General features: G+C 42.9%; 2 protein-coding genes across 3 annotated transcripts; one reads left to right on the top strand and one right to left on the bottom strand.

Annotated features, from left to right (window-relative positions):
• The first annotated feature begins 182 nt into the window (after window positions 1–182).
• Window positions 183–8,881, top strand: LOC115574821 (ras-related protein Rab-35). Its single transcript, XM_030406442.1, has 7 exons — window positions 183–385; window positions 1,751–2,660; window positions 3,861–3,911; window positions 4,666–4,789; window positions 4,884–5,008; window positions 6,138–6,262; window positions 7,037–8,881. The coding sequence occupies exons 2-7, from the start codon at window positions 2,606–2,608 to the stop codon at window positions 7,184–7,186; spliced, it is 630 nt and encodes a 209-aa protein (XP_030262302.1). The 5' UTR covers window positions 183–385; window positions 1,751–2,605; the 3' UTR covers window positions 7,187–8,881.
• Window positions 8,798–15,817, bottom strand: anapc2 (anaphase promoting complex subunit 2). Of its 2 annotated transcripts, XM_030406439.1 has the most exons (15): window positions 15,434–15,817; window positions 14,550–14,799; window positions 14,140–14,461; window positions 13,525–13,657; window positions 13,359–13,433; window positions 13,178–13,322; window positions 12,835–12,954; window positions 12,505–12,622; window positions 12,137–12,315; window positions 11,906–12,047; window positions 11,710–11,785; window positions 11,191–11,394; window positions 10,493–10,625; window positions 9,899–10,140; window positions 8,798–9,801 (listed from the first exon to the last, which is right to left on the bottom strand). In XM_030406439.1, exons 1-15 carry the CDS (start codon window positions 15,530–15,532, stop codon window positions 9,592–9,594), a joined length of 2,448 nt encoding a protein of 815 aa, XP_030262299.1. In that variant the 5' UTR covers window positions 15,533–15,817; the 3' UTR covers window positions 8,798–9,591. The 2 variants fall into 2 exon arrangements, with proteins under 2 accessions (XP_030262299.1, XP_030262298.1); XM_030406438.1 differs by having other exon boundaries at window positions 13,178–13,433; window positions 15,434–15,816.
• Between the last annotated feature and the right edge of the window lie 1,424 nt (window positions 15,818–17,241).

Below are 17,241 nucleotides of genomic sequence, written 5' to 3'. Positions count from 1 at the left end.
TATACATTTTCCATCCGTGTCCAGAAAGCAATCGGATGTCAACAGTGGTAGAATAAGTGCATTAAAGATAGATTTGCTGGATATATATTTTGTTAAATGCTACATTTTTAATGTGTTCGCTTCTTTAAATCTATTGGCCACAGAGTATTTTGGCACTCGGCGGTTATCGTGGTTTTTCCCACATGACGTGAAGGCAGCATCAGATGATGACAGTGGGTCATCAGCTGCACACAGGCAGGTGTGGTCGGTCGGTCGGTCGGCGGGGAGACATTCCGACCGGAGCGGAGATCCAGAGGGTTCCACCGGGACTAACACAACGTCTGCAGGGCGCGGACCTGTAGCTATGACCCACCGACGGAGCACCAAGCTCACCACAACGACCAGAGTAAGTGTTTTTAAAAATGGCCGAGCCAAAGTTTCTCCAAGAAGTGGGAAGTTTTCTGACGTCTTGGCGTAGAGAGCGAGTCGGTGGCAGGCCGGGGTCAGGCCCGCAGACCGTCGCTCCAGACTGGGTAAATACATCTGGAGCTTTTAAAGTCTTCTCGCTTTCTAACAACAGGACGAGTCTAATCAGGCACGGATTAAAAATCGTATCAAGTGTTATGTCCTCTCTGGTTCTCCGGTTGAAGTATTCGGCGCCTAACTTGAAGAAATGTTGGTTTTATTCGCTGTGTCGTGCCGCTCGTACAACGAGACGTACGGCCGAAACTTAACATGACAATGCAAATAAACTACACCTCAGCGTCCGGACACGTCTACATCTGTGTGCCGAATTAATGAACAGTTGCAGGTCGTTATTCACATGTACATACAAGTTACTTCATGGCTAAGAGAACCGTCATTGACTCGGATTTCCACAAAAATGTAGGTTTTCGGGGGGAGTTTGGCGTATCGTCCCCTTGAACGTAGAACCTGTCAGGCAAGGTGAGTTTTTGATCAGTGTCACACAGACCACCGGGCTCTAACAGCTTAGATACAACCAGGTTAACTAAGTCCAGTTTGACTGTAGCCGGTTCTCCACAACACGCAGGTACACATCAGGTTAACGTCGACCTTCTGATGACCAACTGACGGTGACGTCTCAGGAATTCTACGTAAAGAAGTCAAAAACACTCAGATGTGTTATATTTTTATTAAAGCAGGCGCATTTTGGGGGACACAAACAAAGCCGAATGAAAGATGACCAAAAATAAGATTTAACAAGATCTATAATAACGTCCTGAGAGGTGTTTTTACCTTTGCTTGTATACAAACAAACATTAGATCGAAGATTTTCAAGCGCAGATTCGTGTTCGGGTCTTGACGCGCAGATGAGTAACTGTTGGGGCTAGATTAGCTCGCATTAGCAAGGTCTCACTAATGACTTTCAAAGGCAGTGGCAACCTTTCCTGTTTTCATGGAAAGCTGTGCCAGCGTCCGCCAGCCTGCCAGCCGAGCGCCACTGTTTTACTTCCCTGTTTGTGTCGGTGGCAGTGAGGAAAAGACAGGGAGCTCCACAGAGAGACTCTCAGGGAGCTGCTGCTGCTGCTGCTCAGCTAACTGCTAAGTTATAGGATGGGGGTGGATAAAGCAGGATGAGGAAGTTATATTTAGTGACTCAGCTGTCGTTTGAGGAGCAAGGAGGGAGGTAAGGAGGGGCAAACAATGCACACAGCAATTAAATTAACTCACAGTAAAAGTGGTGAGCCGCCTGATGGATGTGATTTCTTTCTAACTTCTTGTTATTTCCCCTCATCTGTCTTTTGTTTAGCATCTTTTAAACCTGGGATAAAGAAGCAAGAAGCGAGAGAGCCCTCCTCATGTAATGAAACAGGGAAGGGTTGACTTTTCACACAGCCACCAGAGGAACCGAAGAGAAATTAAGTGGATCAGCTTAAAGGAACCTCAGCAGATGTACCCACTACTGAAAAAGAGGAACGCCTCAGTTTCTCACTTCTTCTTTTAAAGGGATGGAGTTAATGAGTGAGCCGTGGATGCGTTCAGGGCAATAACTGGCAATAACTGGATTTATGATAAGCTGTCAGAGCAACAACCACACAATGTCAAATCCCTCAATTTTGGCGCTTTAGATGTGTGACTGTCGGTGCTTAGACCTCTGTGAAGATTGGATGTGGGACTGCGTTCAAAGGAGAAAGGAGGGAGTGTCCACGCTGCACTGACACAACTGTGAATTTAAACATCAACGACCGAATGTAAGAATCTGAGTCGTTGGAGTTGGAAATCCCCGGCAGGAGTGTCACTGGGTTGAACTGGAACTAAGGTGGAACCATGCGATCACGCTCAGCCGTCAAGCATGAATCATAAAGCTCCTCAGAAGCATTTTGTTTTCTGCTGCCTGCTGTGGTTTCACTTTGAAACCAAGGAAAGTGATGTGATCGCTTGAACTGAAACTCGAGCATAAACCCAAACTAAGAAGTGTCGGAATTCAACTGGAAATGTCCTCGTGTTGGTATCGGACTGCCTGTGATTTCTGGACAAACTCTTGTGCTGCTCTGAGCTCGTAGCATCGGGAGGTGGAAATAAAAACAAACACTGGGGAGACTGGGAATATCACCTCCTCCTATCAGACTGATTTTACTTGGACATTCAGTAAAAGGTCATCAAGATGGCGGGGAAGGACTACAATCATCTCTTTAAGCTGCTCATCATTGGAGACTCCAGTTAGTACACTTTCATTAATCTAAGGTTCATTTATGGAGTTCTCAGAAGTGACAAGTTGCATTAATGTGTTAGAAGTCAAAGCTTTTCTGTCGAGCTTTCAAAACACAAAATCTAATGTCTTTTTTCAGCTGCTTCCAATTCTGAGGAATCCAGTTAACAAAAGCACTGACTTTTAGAGACGGATACTTTATTGATTCTGAAAGAAAAGCCTCCAGTTGTGTACACGACACATACAAAACACAAAAAACACACAAGAAAACAGAAGCAGGAATAGTTCACTCTCACATGTTCATTTTAGAGGGGCAGTTTGTAAAATGTGGGCAGAATTTGAGGTTTATAAAATTAAAAATAGTAGCAGAGTGTGAAGAAACTACAGTTCACATTATATCAAAGGCGTCTTTGTTCTGTGTTGCAGAGATCTCTACTGAAGTTAGCATGCTAACCAGCTAGCCTCGGCCTGGCCTGTCTCCTAACACCACTTTATAGCTCAAGAGCTGATACTCTGATGGCCCGTAGTTTCAGCCCGGAGATGGAAGAACAGCCAGTTCCTGATTTGGCCTACAAAGTAAACTCACAAAATGTGAAGAAAGGAAATATTTTGACACCTTTTTTTTCTTTACTAAACCGAAAAATAGAACTGTGACAAGCTTTATCGCCTCGTTAACTCATTGTGAAACACACTTAATTCAAACTGGACACAAACTGAATCAGAGTCACCAGAAGAGTGTTGGTTTGTCTCCACAGTCACTGGTTCTGGTTCTGGTTCGGTCCAGATAAATCCTCAAATCCAGGATGTGATGTCCGACTCTCTCTCTCTCTCTGATGCCTTTTGACTTAACTTTGGGGATTTATTCACACAGGAGGTGAATTCCTTAAGATGTTATCAGAGTTTTACATTCTTTTGAGAGATTTCCTTAACGATAATTCCTGGTTTCATGGAGGGAGGAATTCTTTCATCACTGGGCAGGAAGTTGCTGTGCAGGTTATTGATACATCATCATTATTTAGATTTTAGTTTCATTCTGATCACACAGTTCAGTTTCACTTTTGGTGCGATGTGTGTTTACTGTAAGGAGGCTGTCACTCAGGATGGGACGGTCTCGTCATAACTGGTTTGACTGTTCCTGATTGGTCACATTCATTTCCTCAAAGTGAGTTACCTGCTAATCTCGTCCCTCTGATCTGTTTCTGTTTCTCAGATGTGGGAAAAAGCAGCCTTCTGCTCCGCTTTGCAGACAACTCCTTCTCTGGTGAGTTAATACAGTTTGCTGCAGGTCAGATGTCAGTGAACGCCTCAGCACCACGGCTGGTATTTATACAGCATCCCAGACTAGGAAGTCTCCATACTGGAATAAAATAATCAGACTCACATTAGACAGAGAATTAGAGGAATTTTATCAAAGTCATCTTATCTTCTCCAGTGTTACACAGAGCTGTCCCAACCTGTCAGGAGCTCGACGAGGAGGCAACAGTTTACAGACATTTTGTGGAAAAGGTGGACGATAAAGACAATGACAGAAACCTTCCTCTAACATGTTGACTGAGTTAAATATCAAACATGCGTCATCCGCAAAGCTGTGCCCATTTGGAAGAAAACACATTTCTTCCCATTTCCACTCAAAGTCCCTTTACACCAAACAGATGGAAATTAAATGAAGGGCTGCAGTTAATTTTACAATTAATTGATTAATCAAATGTTGGAAAACTGGAAACATTTTCATTGCAATCTTCCCAGAGTCCAAAGTGACGTCTTCAGATTGCTTCTATTCTCCATCCAGCAGTCCAAAACCCAAAGAGTCTGTATTTTGCGTCTCTCTGCAAAACGTAAATAACGTATTCAGCCGATGGTTTGGATGATCTTGTCTGATGTTTGGGGTTGTTTGCTATCTGTGAGATCAGGTGGTTGTTCATGTTGTTGCTGACGGTCAAATCACAAAAATTCAACCTGGTTTGTAAAGATTGCCTGCCACTCAGACTTTGTGACGGTGCTCTGGTGTCCTGCAGGCAGCTACATCACCACCATCGGCGTCGACTTCAAGATCCGAACAGTGGACATCGACGGAGAGCGAGTGAAGCTGCAGATCTGGGACACAGCGGGCCAGGAGAGATTCAGAACCATCACATCAACGTAAAAACCTCCAGATGAAAACAGCTTTCATGGTCACTTTGATGATGTCATGGTGGTGTATTCAGCTCATTGTGTTTCATCTGTCTCCCTCCAGGTACTACAGGAACACACACGGTGTCATTATTGTTTATGACGTGACAAATCCAGAGTCGTTTGTAAATGTTAAGAGGTGGTTAAATGAGATCTCCCAGAACTGTGACAACGTCTGCAAGATCCTGGGTGAGTCAGCTGCATTCATGTGAGTTTAAGAATCGTAATAAGATAAATATGCATCGTTACAGCAGCCGAGGAGAAAAAGAAAAGAGATCATCATGGGTACATGTACATGAAAATGGTGCATTACATGGAAACACTGTAATTGGTTGGGTTAACGAGAAAACAGAACTTTGCTGTAATATTAATGTAAATTTGTCTTTACACAGTACAATTGTGACTGGTTACTAGTGAAATGAACTTGATATTACACTTGGTTGAATATCAGTATTGCACAGTTGGCATACGTTAGTATTACGGTCAGTCAGTTCTGATGTGTGTGATCTGCTGCGAGCGGCGCTGGTCGTTCAGTCTGACGGCAGCAGGAAGGAAGAAGCTGTGATATCGCTCCTTCACACACAGCTGGTAATATCACGTTATCTGTGTTCAGATGGCACATTCATTAGCTGGACAGTCTCAGTTTCAAATAGAGGGGCAGCAACTAATGATGCTGGGTTTTTTGTATATATATCTATTTTTTTTTACTTTTAATCAATTAGTAGTTTTGTCTAGTTTAAATGTGAAAACATAAAAATAAATGTGAAAGAAGGCATCACAATTTTACAAAACACTCAAATACTCATAAATGACAAATAAAAGCAGCAAATCCTCAGTTAAGAAGCTGAAACCTGCAAAAGTTTGCTAGAAAAATGACTGAAAGGAAAAATTGATTATAAAACAGCTGGAAAATCGTTACAGCTTCACAAATAAAAATAAAGTTCTCGAGTGAAAAAGGAAAGTTCTTGCTGCTGAATAAAGCTTCCTGTCTGTTCTGTGTGTCTAAAATGTGAGATTCTAAAAGAAATTACAAAGTTCAACTTGTTTGTTTTTGATTAAATGAATCTCAATATGACTGTTTGAGATATTTTAAGACATTTTTGGTTGGAAGTGGCAGAAAGGCATTAGTTCATCTTTAGTTCATCTTTAGTTCATCATTAGTTCATCATTAGTTCATCATTAGTTCATCATTAGTTCATCAGGCTGTGGTGTCACTAAACACTCAGAGTGATGAAAGATAATAAACAGTTGGAATGGTTCCAGCCTGCACTCGTCCTGAAAGAGTAGAAATAAAAGAAAATGTTCTTTTCTCTCTCAGTGGGAAACAAAAACGACGACCCTGCCAGGAAGCAGGTGGATACCCAGGATGCTGTGCGTTTTGGGGAGTCGATGGGAGTTCGGGTGTTCGAGACCAGCGCCAAAGAGAACATAAATGTAGAAGAGGTAAGATTTATATTACTTTATACAGAATCCCCATAAGCTCCTATTTGACATGTGTCATACATAAACTGTGAATGCTGCACGTTCTCGTCTGTGTCTCATCAGTCGAAACCTCAAACTGTGATTATTTTATTTTTGATGACGGCGGCTGCTCCTCTCCTGTGTGAAATCCAAAGTGAATGAGAACTTTATCAAAACCAAACCAAACTCAGTCTAATTGTAAAAGTCCATAGAACAAAACTCTGATTACAGGCGGGACACGAACTCTGGTCCACTCAGTCAGCTCGTCATACTAATACTTCTCTGATTGAGCATTTTTATATTATATTTCTTGAAGCCTTGAAGAGTTTTCCAAAAGGTTTCAACAGAAAATCTCTCATAAAACTAAACAAACAGTCTCGCAAGACAGAATAACACCTTCCATACACAAAGATGAGGTTAAATACACAAACGATTGAAAATCTGGGCGAAAGACCAAGTTTTTGGAGCTTTTGGGAGTTCTGTTACAGGACGAGTCTGTAAAACAAATAAATACAGTAATGATAATAATAATGATAGCATTATATTGGGAAATTAAATGATGCTTATTTAATACACAAGTCCTTCTGTCAGTGTAGTGTCCTGTTGTTGAGTAGGGGTGTGATCATTACCAGCCAGCTTTAAGTAATTATTATAGTTCATCAATCATCAGTAAATCAACCCTCATTGTTTTAACTCACTAACACGCTCCAGTAACTGTGCAGGCTCAGTCTTGACTTGTTCTGTTGCATTCCTCAGATGTTCATGGCCTTCACACACATGGTGCTCCGGGCCAAGAAGCAGAGCCAGAACCGAGCCGAGCGGGAACGAGAGCGGGAGAAGGACACGGTCAACATGAACGCCCAGCGAGACCGAGACCGCAGGAAGAGAGGGAAGAAGTGCTGCTGAGAGGCCGACGCTCATCGCTCAGCACTCGCACAGAAAACATTGAAACAAGATTGGGAAACGTTGCCTTAGGACATCAGAGTTCTGTTTCAGACACGAATGTTTGAATATTAACTGCGCCAAGTTATGACACAACTACAGGTCAGTCTGCTCTACTGAATGTAACGCAGGCGGAGGGATTAACAGTCTGTCAGCACTGACTGCACATAACAGCCCGGAGGTTAAAGGATCATTCTGGTGTTTTTGAATTTTAGTCCTTTTGCTACAGATCACATTTGAAGCGTGCTGCGGTGCTTCAGATCGTTGCTCGTTGGACTGTGGTGCCTAAAAATGGAGCTCCGTCTAAAACATCTCTGCAACCACCTGCCCGCTTTAAAATTACATTTTCAGTCGGTTCATGCTTCCAGGAGGTTGAATCCTAACATTTACATTAGTGCCAACGTTAACATTTCCTCTAGAACACAAGACGTTCATTGAGAATGTGACCGTGAAACTAGAACGTCAGAGTGAAACTACAGAGTTCATGTCATCCCAGCTCCCGGCTCTAAAAATGGCTAAACTATTAAGTCTGTTGAACTGCAATTACAATCAGTCTGTCTATAAAAACACATCAGAAAACAGTGAAAAACATTTCCAAGAGGCCGAGGTGGTTTCATGTTCTGTTAACTGGACAAACAGTCCAAACCCTAAATGATTTGGCTCGTGAAGGTTCAACCACAGTTTCAGTGAGTGACTGCAGACTGCTGTGAAATGTGATGTGAATATGTTGAACTGGGCGATCAGATCAAATGTTGAGATGTTTTTGACCAAACACCTCGATATTTACCTCCATTTTTGATCAATAATCATCAGTAGTTGGATATAATGACTGTGTGCACTTAAGTTATATGATCATATCCGTATAATGATGTAACACCAATATCTTGACCAGTGCTCGTGGTATTGGTGCACTCCGTGTAGTTGTGGCGACCTCGTGCCTTTACTTTTACTGCAGCAATTTACATTTTCCCCTTTAACACAAGAAATCTTAAATATATTGAACAGGGGCCGATAATAACTGAGCCGTTCCATCCTCAGAGGACGAACCTCATCACATTTTCTTTCATGCCAACTTCTGTTCTGTAAGTTTGGCTAAAAGTCATCTGTATGTTTTTGTTCCACCAGTTTCTAATGGAGGTGTGGGACGAACATTTCCTGCTGAAATGTGTTTTCAGCTTCATTATGACATCTGGCTTGAGACAATCCATCACAGAACATCATGCGCAGATGAAAAGTCTCTGCAAGAAAACAGCTGCTGCATGTGAGATTAGAGAAAATGCATTCATAACTGACGAACAACAATCCGCTCTGAAATCTGGTGGTTAGATGAGTGAGAGATACAAAAACACTGGAATGGACCTTTTTAACTGAGTGACTCACTGTTATGTGCTGATGTTTTCATTTATTTGTCTCGTCTTAATACAGTTAAAGTATGTTATTGAAAGGGAACTGGTTGCATTCGTTACTAAACTGTAACAGACACATTAACCGGTGTGATGAGTGCAGTTTAAAGTCTGTCTGCCTTATTTCACTTTAATGAGGCCGTAATCCAAGACTACAAGCCCGGAATGTTCCTTAATAGTATGTGGTTGTTTTTTTATTGTAAATCTCTGTTGCCTAGCAAACGTGTCAAAATCCAAATAAAGCAATAAATCCAGAGTTATTGTTTCTATCTGTAAATATTTCCTCATACAGGCCAGTGCTTTGAGTGGAACAGTAATCAATATGTGATTCGAAGGTTTACTAAAATATAAAACTAATTATACACCTCCTGCCTTGATTTCACATTTGGATCCTTCGAACAAGAAGGAAAACGGGGGCTGGTTCTCTACATAACACCAAGAATCGTGAACAGAACCAGCGTTGATTGGGTGAAAAACAGCTTTAGATAGTGAGGGAAATTTAGTGTTTCAGTGTTGTGTTTCAGACAATGATGGGTGCTGCAAAACAGGAAACGTGTCTCCTGCTTCGGATATGAAAGGAAAAATGGAAATAAAAATGTGTCCCTGGTTGATTCAGCTCAGACAACACGCGAGAGCTTTTATAATAATAATACATCAGTTTTATACGTCAGTGTTTGACACCAATAACCTTCATAACAACTTAATTTCCAGTTTCAGCATCATCACTGTGCACTGGTGTTTGGGTGGTGGTGGTGCTTTTATTTTGAAAACCAAAACCCTTCAGAGGAATGGTCCTCATAAAGGACATTCACGTAAAAGGAAAGTCCATTTTGACATGCTGGTGGAAATTCTGCTGGATCGCCCTGAAACTGAAGAACTTCTTCCCAACAGCTGAGGAGAACAGGATTTTCCCATATTTCCCACAGCACGTGAACGCAGCGTCACACTGGAGAAGTTTGTCCGTCATCAGTTGGATTTGGGGAGTCTGTAGACGCCTGCAGACACCATCAGCTGATGGTCCCTGACCTTCCTCTGCAGGAAGGCCTCCAGCTCGTTGACGTCCATCTCCGTGACGACGGGTCCCGTGGCGACGAACATCCGCAGCATGGAGTGGATGCGGTCCAGCGTCATGCTGTCCAGGTTTGTCAGCATAGCCTGGATGTAGGCCCAGAACAGCTGCAGGGAAGAACAGGCGGGTTGAGATTCTTCTTCAGTCACTGTTCATCTTGTTTAGTGTGTGTGTGTGTGTGTGTGTGTGTGTGTGTGTGTGTACCTGCAGCTTCTCCTCCCTCTGCTCAGACTGGGTGGTGGTGTTGGAGTCTCTCTCCTCGTCGCTGTCGATCAGCATCACGCCTCTCTCCATCTTCTCTTTGGACGAGCCCGTCTCCACCACGTAGTAGCGTCCTCCCGCCTCCTCCCTCAGCACGCCGTGCTGCTGCCACAGAGCCAGCTTCCTGTGCACCAGCTCCTTCGGGGCGCCCAGTTTCACACTGAGCTCCTCCAGAGTCCAAGAACCTGATGGTCGACAGACAGTCAGGTCACGGCTAATTTCACCTCCACTTACATTTTCAAGTCTTCATTAGAAAAACATTAACTAGCTGAAATGCACGTGGAGGTGCAGTGAAATGGTGAAAGTCACTATAATTTAGATTTCAACATAGTTTGGAGCAAATATTCTCATCACTTAACGTGCACAAACACAAAAGCATAAAAATAGCCAGTTAAATGATGCAGGTTAATAACTGCTGTCTCATTAAGACGGCAGACAAGAACTGTTCAGATACATTTCACAATTCTTTTATAATCCGGTTATAGAAAGAGGAAAACAAGCAAAGACATGAAATCAGTTTGAATCGAGAGGTCGTACTTTTCTCCTGGAAGTGCAGGATGATGGCAGCGTGGATCGGGGAGACGGTGAGGTTGGTGAGCGTGCGGTCCTCCAGCTCCACGTCCAGAGTGACTGAGCCCAGGTGAGGCTTCCAGCTCAGCGTCCTCATGGCCTGAAGCACACAAGACAAACTGCTGTTAGCTTCTGTTCACACACGGGTAGGCAGAGGTAAATTTACACACACAAAAGGCAAATTTACACACACAAGGTAAATTTACACAAATGCTGCAGAATTTTGCATTGCTGTAACGGACATTTTGTGGCGTCCAAAACAACGAGGAAGAAACATTAAAGTGTGACTGTCGGAGAAACTCTGACATCAGGAAACGTCTGTCAGAGATGTAACTGAATATTTTGTGTTGTGGACAAAACAAGAAATGTAAGAACATCATCAAGGCTGAAAATTCTGTTCTACCAATTGTTTCTTAAAAAGCCAACTCTAAATCGTCAGCTGTCGTACTGTCCTTGAATGCATCAACTACAGATGTTTTCAAAAGAGGCTCTTTAGTAAATAAATGAAAATAAAGAGGACAGCTTGTTGACTGTGTGATTAGTTGCAGCAGGTTTCATATTCAAAGGAAAGAAAAATAAGTGATATTTTTGAAAATGGTCAGAAATTCGAAAGCATCCTGGTTGGACACTCAGTGACTCGCTGCACAGCAGCAGGTAAACTCCACCTTGAGTTTCTCGTAGCGGTGTGTGTAGGCCTCCATGGCCTGCAGGACGAGTGGAGGAAGCTCCAACTTCTCCTCCTTCAGCGGAGGCCAGAACTCCGAGGACAGGATGATGGAGGACAGGGACAGCGGCGGCTGCTCCTCCTCGCTCAGCCTCGACTCCTCCTCACGGATGTTACTGTTGATCCTGCGAGAGTCGGCCATGTCCTGACAGACAGAGAGGGCTTACTGATTATTCTGATTATTATAATGCTGCTATCAGCACCTTCTATTAACACACTTATTTATATTGAAAGACTTTTTTAATTTTCTTTAGTTTTTTGGTTAATTTGTATCCCAGAGTTATTCTTAACAGTGCACTGAAAATCTTGTCCTGCATGTTTTTCCTTCACCGACTGTTTTCATATTTTATTCTGTGTTTTATGAATATTTTCAATCTGATAATTTGATGAGATCAGTGCATGATTCAGAAATGATCGTTGTGGTGAGGATGACAGAACTACAGAGTCCAGCCGTGTTCACCTTCAGCATGACCTCGCAGTAATGCATGTGAGACTCTCCGAACCGAAGCTTCAGCAGCTCCACGTTACGGATTTCCCTGCAAACACACAACAGAGGACAGAAGCACATGAAGAACAACAGACGAGACACTTTGGAGACAGCCTTTGTCAAAACAACCAGAAAATGTGAGCCTTGGTTCAGAGCGTGTTGGTTGTACCTGGCAGTGTTGTAGTTGAGTTGGTGCAGCAGTCGGTCAGCCAGCACGGCTCTGTACTCATCGATGAAGATGTCTTTACTGCCGTAGATGCTGACCAGCAGGCTGATGATGTCAGACGAACGGCGCTTGGAGCCCATTTTATCTAAAAAAAAAGAAGAAGTAAACAGTCAAATTTAAAATCGAATCAAAATCCAACAGGCAGCAGAAATAACACTTCCTGTGTTGTCTGACCGGGGACGGCGTCGGTCGGATCAGGGGTCCAGTCTTCTGGGTCGTTTCCTTCCTCGTCACTGTCCTGCATCTCCAGAGTCACCGGGTCGCCTCTGGACAGCTCGGAGGCCAAGTCTGTGCAGCCCTCTGCGTCTCCAGTCAGACCGGCTACGATCTGCCTCACGGTGTCCTCTCGAGTCCTTGAACACACCACGGACAACAGTGATGTAAAGTAGAAGCTTCCTCACAATATTAATTTGTTTTTGTCTTTTTGTTTGAATCGTTTGCTGTGAATAAATAAAGTTTGATACCAAACTAGAGCACAAAGATTAGAACCAAATAAACTACAAACATTAAACTGTATTAAAAGTGAGTGTGAACTGACTCACCTGAGGTACTTGCGGATTGGTTGGCAGGCGACCTGCAGGATGACCATGGATGGGTCCAGCTCTCGGAGGGCCTTGATGGCCGAGATGTAAACCGTGAGGATGTCCGACGTGTGAACTCCTGAAGGCAACAAAGACCGGATCATTTAAAGGAACAGTTCACCCAAAAACTCCGGTCATTATTTCCCCCACATTATCTCTTTCCATCAACATGTGGGTGACGAGATAACGACTGATTATTCTTTTGGGGTGGACTGTTCCTTTAAACTCTATTTAAACAAGCTGTTTTATACCAAACCAACACTGAACTGTGTCTGTAAGCTGCAGACTGACCTGGGTGCAGCAGTCGGCTCTCGAAGGCAGATTTGAGTGAAGTGAGGAGCTGCTGTCTCTGATTGGTTCTTTCCAGACAAAACTTCAAGTCTTCAATGGCCGCTTTGGATTCTGGGAAATCTGAAAAATAGAAAAACAAGAAAAGTCAGGAAACATTTGCATGTTAATGTTATCCAAACATTTCTGCTGCCAACACAACGACTGCTGCAACATTCACCGACCAGGACTCATGTCTCCATGTCCGGTACAGAGATAACTCCAGGACAGATTTAGCCTAGCTTAGCACAAACACTGGAAGCAAAGGGAAACTGCTAGCTTAGTGATGTTTTGTCTTGTGTTTCACCTCGAATGATACTGAAGAGCTCCTCGATCCTCATGTTGACGTAGATCCTGCAGAAGAACTGGTGCATGTGGCACCTCCACTGCTTCAGGACGGAGCTGGCAGGCTGGCCGGCCTGAACGCTGGGAACACTGGGAACACTGGGAACACTGGGAACACTGGGAACGCCGGGAACGCCGGGAACGCCGGGAGCAGCTACATCTCTGTCCGCCTCGCTTGCAAACACTTTGCTGAGCCAGCCCAGCACCAGCTCCAGCCACTGCTCACACAGAAAACATTTAAAGTGAGTCTGATGACGGACTCCAGACCTCCAGGCCGCTCTGATCAGGACAGACTGACGGATGTTTTACCTCCTGGAACTCCAGCAGGAAGGAGCGCTCGTATTCGCCCCTGCAGTGCTGCTCCATCCGCTGCTCGATGAGCTTGTGGAGGATGGAGGTGACGGCCTCGGAGCTGACCCACTCCAGCAACTGGAGTTTGGAACTACACACACACGAATACACTTAAAAACACATTCTCATTTGAAGCACTTAATAAACTCATGACCTGCACTGTGCCGTACTGATTGTATGATTGATACAGACCACCTGCCGTATTTCTAGTGTTTCGGTTTTTGATATTTTAACGTTTCAGTGCGAGATGTTGAGTCACTGCCTTTTCTCTTAATACATATAATGAAATGATCCATCGAATCAGTTTTTAAATTACACTTCTGTAGTTTACAGAACGGACAGATGTGACTGTAGTTACTGTAATTTGGCTGCAATGTTCATTTTAGAGGGTCTTAAGCTCGTTTTCTTCTTGCACGTGTTTGATTTTATGGAACCTGGTGGTCATTTTAATTTTTAAGCATGTTCAACTTAAATTAAAAGCCGTGGCTCTTCTCTAACTGTGTCTGTGTGCTGGTTAGATGAAGTACAGATAAGAAGAAAACTTTATGTATCACTACAAGGTGTGTGACTCACAGAATGTGGCTGAGTTCCTGCAGCTGCTCCAGGGCCTCCTGACACCAGCACTGCTGCGTCGGGACCCCGCAGCCCCGACACACTCCTCCCTCGGGGCCATCAGGAACCTCGGCCCCGTCCTCAGTCTCCCCCTCCTGGTTCATATAGACAGAGAAGGTCCTGCTGTAAAACTCCAGCACTCGCTCCTGGAGGACCGGGGAGGGGGAGAAGAGGAGGAGCGCCCTGATGATGGTGAAGGCCCGATCCTGGAGGCCTCGGGGCCCCGGACCACAGAGACTCCCTCGGCCCTCGTCCTGCCACTGGCCCAGCCTCTCCAAACCACCTGTGAGGAGAAAGCAGTCGATGTTTGAATATCGTTGCTGATATAATGAAAGTGCTGAACTCATCCACACGTTATATTTTCTACTTACACAGGAAAGGTTCCAGTCGGCCTAACAGAGTCCGAAACGTGGTGAGGAGAACCCAGGCCCGGCCTCCCTCCTCCAGCTCGTTCTCCGGCTGTTTGAGTCCAGACCAGAACTCTGGAACCACCGAGGAGGACAGACGCATCTGTAACATCTCCAGCAGCCAGCCGCCCAGTAGCCGGCCCAGACCCTGACTGCACAGCACGCCCAACGAGTCTGACAGGTTCTGCTCCGTCACCGAGGAGCCAGGAGACGTCTGAAACATGGAGCAGGAGGAATGATCTCTTCAGACACGCATGCAGTTTCACAAACTGATCTCAGGCTTGTGTTTTGGTTCATATGCTTCACTTTGGTCAGTGGCTTCACCCAGAGCGATAACTGTTGAATGTTAGTACATCTGATCTAAAATGTATAATTTGAAGACACCAGGCCAAAGAGATTTCATACAGACATCTCACAGGGGTTGACTTTAACTCTGTGAATCAGAGTAGACTGTCCTGAGAGGAGGGAGAGGAAGGATGATGATGATGATGATGATAATGAGGCTGATAACTTCTAAATGTATCATGGTTAACATTAACAGTAAACAGCTTTCTTTGGGTTGTGTAGAGATCAGCAGGCAAACAGCTAGCTAGCAGAATGTAGCAGACAGATATGCAAAAAGAGAATCAGGAAATCAAAGAAAGGCAAATAAAGAGTTTCATGTATGCCGAATAGAAGAGAATACCAAGACTAATTAGTAAATTGTCCAAAGTAATCTCCCACCCATTGCTAAAAACAAGAAAACATTAAATCTGGTAATATTTGAACGGAATTCAGCGGTCACGGTTTACTCCATATCGGCTTGTGTGTCATTTCGCTGCTTGATTCCAGTGATAAAACCTTCCTACCAGCGCTGCGGTGACAGTCTCCCAGGCGTCAGAAACCCCTTGTTGTGTTGTGGATCCCGAAGTTTCTGCTGATTCCGATTCCATCACAGTTTCCTCCATTTTCTGAGACTTTCTTCACGAACGACGAACTAGCTAAGGTGAGTAAAACATTTAAACTTCGGGTTGTTTGGTCGTGTTGTAACGTCGCGCACGTCTATGCACGGGTCCGCTTCTTCTTTCATGTGTGTTGTTAATGTCTAAAAACGAAAAAAAATTCCTTTATCAAGTTAAAACTGTTCTGTTGTGATTATTTGGAATACAGTTCCATGTTCTTTGCTTTGGTATCGCGGGTTTACTTCTTCTTCTTCGTCTTGTTCTACCAATGAGTTTCCGGCAAACTGTAAACTGCTAACAGGCTCGACGCTGCCCTCTTCAGTTAACAACAAGAAGTACAATGTCGGAATCAATATTTGTTATGATCGTGTTAATAACTGTTATTTTGATGCACTCTCATCTCATTTAATTACTATTATCAGCACCGTGAAGCAGACACGGTCGCTACTGTGTATATATTATGTCGTGTGTACAGTACACCTGCCCTCTAGTGGCCGCGTTGGGTAACTACAATTCTACAAATTCAAGTTAGATATATTGAGTATAGAATCACATCCGGTTATGCCCTTCAGTATAAAACTTTTCCAGCAGCTGTAGTTACGCCTGTTGTCCGCCAGAGGGCAATGAACACTCTCAATATCACAAAGAGCTTTGTCAAAATTAATACAGCAGCTTTCAAACAAATCCAAGTGCAATTCAAGGTGCCTTAAAAAAAGATTGAAAGCAATATGGTATAAAGAGAGGTTTAAAGACAGATGCCCACTAATTGCAATAAATGAATATTACAAAAAAAGACAAAGAACACAAGATAAAAACAAGCAATACAAATAATGAATATATTTGTATTATACAGTATACAAGTTTATAATACATTGAAGAGGGGAGGAGTGCATTGATGTTTAGTGCTGTTCTGTGTTAATTGAGCTGTACCCTCTTTTGTTGGAAAAAAAAAAAAAGAATCCTGGACAGTTCATTAAAATAAACGCATGGATAAAATTAGAAAATCCCAACAATACATGGTTCAGTGTTTGTGTACAGAATATTATATATATATATATATATATATATATATATATATATATATATATGTATATATATATATATATATATATATATATATATATATATATATATATATATATATATATATATATATATATATAATATATAAGTTGTACGCGCAATAATGATAATCAAAACAATTTGAAAGACATATTTTATAGTTAAATAATAAACATTATTAATATGTCAAACAAAAAGATTAAATTGTTGTGTTTTTTTAAAAAAAAATAATATTAATATATGTGTTAACTGTCTTAAAATTAGTTACTTACTTACTTTAGCGGACTTGACAGCTTAATCAGGACTTTGCTGCCCTCTGGTGGCCACAGTGCGGAACTACATCTGCAGCCCACAAGCATCAAGTTAGACACATTAAGTGTGGTAGTACTTCCGGTTACGATAAAAAGTAAAACGGTTACAGTAGATGTAGTTACACAGTGTGGCCACAGGGTGGCAGTGTAAACTCCTAAATTACAAACCACAGATATCATCAGTCTAGTGAAAGTGTATCTCGATTTTGTCATTTTTGTCTCTCAAAATAGAATGTGTTGTTTGGCTTCATTGACCTCTAAAGAAATTATAAGAACAAAGCTAACTTGATTGATTATATAATCAAAACTGTCAGACTCATACTAAAAAATTAACAAGGTCAT

This window comes from Sparus aurata, chromosome 23 (genome assembly GCF_900880675.1).
Source record: "Sparus aurata chromosome 23, fSpaAur1.1, whole genome shotgun sequence".
Classification (NCBI taxonomy): Eukaryota; Metazoa; Chordata; class Actinopteri; order Spariformes; family Sparidae; genus Sparus; species Sparus aurata.
The sequence above is the reverse complement of the archived record's forward strand: the minus strand, read 5'-3'. Positions and strand labels throughout refer to the sequence as shown.

Excerpts from the sequence above, each read along its gene's own strand:
- anapc2 (XM_030406438.1), bottom strand. The coding sequence starts at position 15,532 with ATGGAGGAAACTGTGATGGAATCGGAATCAGCAGAAACTTCGGGATCC. Across the intron at positions 13,658-14,139 it reads CAGGAACTCAGCCACATTCT|TTCCAAACTCCAGTTGCTGG; the intron begins GTGAGTCACACA and ends GTGTGTGTGTAG. Across the intron at positions 12,623-12,834 it reads GAGCCGACTGCTGCACCCAG|GAGTTCACACGTCGGACATC; the intron begins GTCAGTCTGCAG and ends TGTTGCCTTCAG.
- LOC115574821 (XM_030406442.1), top strand. The coding sequence starts at position 2,606 with ATGGCGGGGAAGGACTACAATCATCTCTTTAAGCTGCTCATCATTGGA. Across the intron at positions 2,661-3,860 it reads GCTCATCATTGGAGACTCCA|ATGTGGGAAAAAGCAGCCTT; the intron begins GTTAGTACACTT and ends TCTGTTTCTCAG. Across the intron at positions 3,912-4,665 it reads TGCAGACAACTCCTTCTCTG|GCAGCTACATCACCACCATC; the intron begins GTGAGTTAATAC and ends GGTGTCCTGCAG.